At 40.2% G+C, this 5,362-nt stretch overlaps 1 protein-coding gene across 1 annotated transcript; it reads left to right on the forward strand.

Annotated features, from left to right (window-relative positions):
- The first annotated feature begins 660 nt into the window (after positions 1–660).
- LOC135153413 (uncharacterized protein F54H12.2-like) lies at positions 661–1,995 on the forward strand. Its single transcript, XM_064095922.1, has one exon. It carries the CDS (start codon positions 661–663, stop codon positions 1,993–1,995), a length of 1,335 nt encoding a protein of 444 aa, XP_063951992.1.
- Positions 1,996–5,362: the final 3,367 nt, after the last annotated feature.

Raw genomic sequence — 5,362 nt, forward strand, 5'->3', positions numbered from 1 at the left:
AATATCGTCATGTATTATACATCTCCACACTACGTTCCTCTCAAGATTCATCATTTTGAAACCATCGAGATTATATTAACCACTGAAACGGGGGAAGTGGTTCCATTTGAACGTGGGAAAGTCATTGTGAAACTACATTTTCGAGAGCGCTCTTCTAATTTGCCGTAAAGGTAGAACGGTCCAAAATGACCCGTATGAACAACTTTAACAGAATTATGCACAAAACCCCACTCTATGTAAAGCAACACGGCATGGGAATCCCTGTGTTTAGGGGCTCCGTAATACAACGGGGGCATGGTCTTGGAAGTCTTGTGAGAGGATTATTTCGAACAGCCACCCCTCTGCTAAAAAAAGGGGCGATGTCATTGGGAAAAGAAGTTTTGAACACAGGACTGAACATCGTACAGGACACATTAGGCGGACAACCCTTGAAAGCCGCAGCGAAAAGAAATGTTTCACAGGCAGGAAAAAGGATGGCCAGAAAAGCTTTGAATGGTGCAAGAAAGAAAACACAGGGCGGAGGTGGACGGGTGATTATAGTTAAAAGGAAACAGCGAGGGAAGAAACGTGTCATTCGAGCCCCGAAGTCCCATGTGAAAAGACGTCGATTGGATATTTTCGATTAAATTCTACAAATTCTACACTGGTTTACGCATCATCATGGCCCTTCTTCATGAAAAAAGTGACATCTGTTGCAAGTCTGAATTGGACATATTTTCGGTGCCCTATACGCAGATGAGTATAGTAAAAGGACCATGGATAGAATATCATCCAGTTAGCAATATAACCGATTCTGGCCCTATCGAATTCAACCTGTCCGGAACCTCTGAAGAATACATGGACCTATCCCAAACCATGGTTCATGTATTAGTGAAAGTCGTCAACCCTGACAACACCGATCTTGCTGAGGATGCCCCAGTTGGACCCATTAATCTTCTCTTACCCTCACTTTTTAGTCAGATAGATGTCAAACTGAATGAGACCCTCGTGTCACAGCCATCCAATACAAACGCTTATAGAGCATTCATAGATGTGTTAACCCACTATGGGAACGATTCAATGTCATCCCAGTTGACACAGCAGTTATTTTACAAGGATAAAGCGGGAAAATTGGATGTGGTGAACCCTCTACTACCCCAACCTGAAGTGAATGATGGATTAAAAAAAAGACACGGTTTCACGAGTGAAAGCAAGACTGTATCCTTACTGGGGCCCTTGTATGGGGACATCTTTTTTCAAGAGAGACTCATGCTCCCAGGAGTGGACGTAAAAATAAAGCTCAATCGAAATAAAGATGCATTTTGCCTCTTGACATCTCATGCTACGATGAAATACAAGATCGTTATTGAGAAGGCTGCCCTCTACGTTAGAAAAGTGAAAATCAACCCATCCGTGATGTTATCGCACGCGAAAGGATTGGAAAACACCCCAGCCAAGTACCCCATCAATAAAGTGGACGTACGTTCCTTTACCATTCCCTCTGGAAATATGTCGATCAATAAAGATAATCTTTTTCTTGGACAGATTCCTAACCGAATTATTATAGGGTTTGTGGATAACGACGCTTTCAACGGGAATTATGGAAAAAACCCTTATAACTTTAAACATTACAATCTGAATTATATTTCCATCACAGTAGATGGAGAGCCCCTACCCATGAGGCCGCTGCGCCCCTGTTTCGAAGAAGGGAAGAGTCAGAACTATGTAGAAGCCTACAATACACTGTTCATGGGAACCAGTCGATTATTTTCAGACCGTGGGATAGCTATAAATAGGGAGGAGTATGCACAAGGATACACACTTTATGCCTTTGACCTCACCCCCGATTTAAGCGATGGCTGTCATTTGAATCTGGTAAAGGAGGGGAACGTGCGTCTGGAAGCGGGATTTGATGTTGCTCTACCCAATACCCTGAATTGCATCGTGTACTCTGAATCACAAGGACTCCTTCAGATTGATAGAAGTAGGAATGTCATCTACGATTTCAAAGGTTGAAAGAGGAAAAACGACGACCCCCCTTGGATCTCAAGATAATTCATTACCCATGGATACGTTTCAGATAGATTACGTGCTCAAGACCCATCCCACTACCAAGGATCAATTTAAAGGGGTTTTTGCATTGGATGAGATACCCCGCCTTTCGCCCCAAAACAGATACTGTTATGTTTTTAATACCGACACCCGCGACAAACCCGGCTCCCATTGGCTCGCCTTTTACTACGACGGAAGCCGCGGAGAATTTTTCGATTCTTATGGAAATGACCCTAAATTTTACAGCCCCGGCTTTGAGGATTTTTTAAACAAGGACATCAAAGAATGGGGTTCGAATAAAAGGAGACTTCAGGGAACCTTTTCGACAGTATGCGGACAATATTGTATCTACTATTTGATAAAACGAATGGAAGGAAAGAAATTGAGGGATATTGTGAACTTATTTGGTACTGATTTGAATGAAAATGATAGAAGGGTTAACGACTGGTTTAATCGAAAATATAATTCATCATTCCCCACGCATGATCTCAAATTCACCCTATCTCAAATTGCTCGCAGTTTTGAAGTTCGAGAAATGAACCCTTCATAATAAGATATTTACTCAACTTTTCAAGTAAATCTCTCTCTCTCTCTCTTGTTTTTATTGTTACTCGAAAATATACACATTCACACACACACCTTTCTCTCTTTTCTCATTTCAGGCTCCTTATTTCATGAATTATCATGTACCCCTCCCTTCTCTCTACCTCCCCACGCCCCTCTCGAACTCCCTACCTCTCCCTCTCTGACTATTCAGCACTAAATGCGTTTTGACATAAAACTATGAAATGTAATAATTTGCAGTGTAAATGTATGTTTAATGACCAATAAAACAGTTATATCCAAACTATATACGTGTCAAAGACTTTCTTTGTACAGTCCGTTCTTTTGTATTCGTTACATAATGCCTATACAATTATATTCTAGTCAATAAATAAAATGTACATTATTATTTTTTCAGTGATATATATATATATATATATATATATACATAATCTCCGTCACTAACTTAGAACCTACTATACTCTTTTATAAAACATTACATAAGATGTTATGACACATCTTTTAAAACTATTCGTCATGAATCTGTTTCCTTCAACTGCACAAATGAGATTATTCACATGTTTGTGAACCTGATCTTAAAATAAAAGCATCACATTTCTTTTTTTTTTAAATTTAAATATATTCTTTAAATCGGATTTCTGCATAGCAAAATAAATTTCTCTTCGAGTATAATTAGGGATACAGCCGTCACAATAATATACTTATTATAAAGTTAAACAAATCATGATCCTATTTGCTGTGTAACCGATTTGGTGGTAACCCAAGTTGAATTTCATAAAAACATTCATATATCTTACCGATGGAACCACCGTATACGAATTTATTTACATAGTTTAATGCTCTACAATATATATACAACCTACACTACCCTTTCGTTACAACATCTAAAACAAATACAAAGTTACCCCCAAAACATATTTACAAGTAGAAACACCGTATACGACTCTACTTACATAGTTTAATGCTCTACAATATATATATATATATACAACCAATACTACCCTTTCGTAACAACATCTAAAACAAATACAAAGTTATCCCTAAACATATTTACAAGGCAAGTTGGTCGTTAGCCCATTTGCCAATTTCCTCATTTACTCATTCGGTCAATCATAAGGTATTCACTATCATTGATTCTGCACATTATAATATCTATCAAGATTCACATCCATTTAAGGCATTCAACGTCATCGTAAAATATCAATACGTCATAATGATAATAATATTGTTACAGGATCGACATGAAATTTAAAAAATATAGAATGATTGATTACCACAGAGTAATCGGGGCCCCTGTATAACACGGGTGACTGAAACCGTTATTTTCATCAGAAATGTATCCACTTTTTTGATTTAGGACCTACATTAATTTTCTTCTCACGTTCAGGGTTAGTTACATGTACAGACGCCCCCCTTCGCGTGGTTACCTTTTCACCTTGATTTACCAACCATTGCGGGTCTCCCTCTTCCTTGTCGACCCCGTCTTGTCGCTTCCACCGCTGAAGATCCTGCCTTCTCTTTGGGTTTGAAACGAAAGTTTCAGGAATGTTCATCTGCGCTAGAAGACGTATGAACTGTTCACTCCCGCTCGGCACGTAGTCTTTGCGTTCGCGAAAAATGTCGTACATTAAATCACAAAGATTGGTTCCGCGGATAGGTCTGCCATGGATGACAACTTGTCCCGTCGATGTCCATCCGAAACTGGGATTCGTCTTTAATTTTTGAACAAGTTGGTGGGCACGATTTGCGTAGGATTTAGGGATGTGCTGCTTGATGTCGAGTTCAATAGGATCTGGCAGCTCCTCATCTTTCATCACACTGGATGAGTGGGACGATTCGTCTCCGCTGCCTTTAGGCTTAGGTTGAACATCATGGACTTCGATGGGAATGGGTTTTTTAGCATTGTCCGATGTGTTTAGAAAGGTTCGAAGATATTGTGAGTACATTTGTGCTTTATCGTGCACACTCAAGTCCTTTCTTTCTAAGATACCCCGCATTTTCTCGTCGAGATCATCGAGTGTGTGCTGGGTAGGTGTAGACGGGCTCCCTTGCATGGACTGCAGTACACCGGGGGGTACGAGAACCATTTTACGAATATGTTCAGTGCTCATTGTCCTTTATTTATTTTTTACCGGAGAAGGCGCTGGCTATGGCTCCCACAGCAGGTACAAAGAGTCTCAGAAGGGGTAAAAGAAAGCCGCCGCGTTGATTGAGAAGTTGTTTTCTCACCTTGAACGAGGTCCTGCGATCAGACAGTTTCCTCAGTTTATTTTTGTGTTTAGCGAGCGAACGCTTGTGATGGGGAGAAAGTTTTATATTACCATTGATGACGTTGACGATGCATTCGCATATGGCATCTACGAGACCCTTGTCTGCAGTTTTTAGTAATGCCTTTCGCTGACTACTGGTACAGTGGGCAAGGGTCTTGAGAAGAACCGCGTGGGTGTTGATACGGCGGGACATCTTTCAAGAATAACGTTGCTCCTAGGCGAAGTGTTCATTTATACCCTTGGGAGGTAGCTGTACTGCGTCTCTCCAGGAAAGATGTTGGTTCTCAGACGAAAGGAATCGGGAGTGTCTGGTTTTAAATCGATGAAAAGGTAACCATACTTTTCTTTGGTGGCATCGGCGTAGGCCTCTTGAAAGTACTTTACACGACCTGGATACATTTGTCTTGCTAAACAATTAATTTGCATTTTATCTCTACAGTTTTTGAATAAAGAATAATATTGAGTGTTGAGGGATATAACTCTCGACTCTTTTCCCT

Source organism: Lytechinus pictus, chromosome 3 (assembly GCF_037042905.1).
Source record: "Lytechinus pictus isolate F3 Inbred chromosome 3, Lp3.0, whole genome shotgun sequence".
Classification (NCBI taxonomy): Eukaryota; Metazoa; Echinodermata; class Echinoidea; order Temnopleuroida; family Toxopneustidae; genus Lytechinus; species Lytechinus pictus.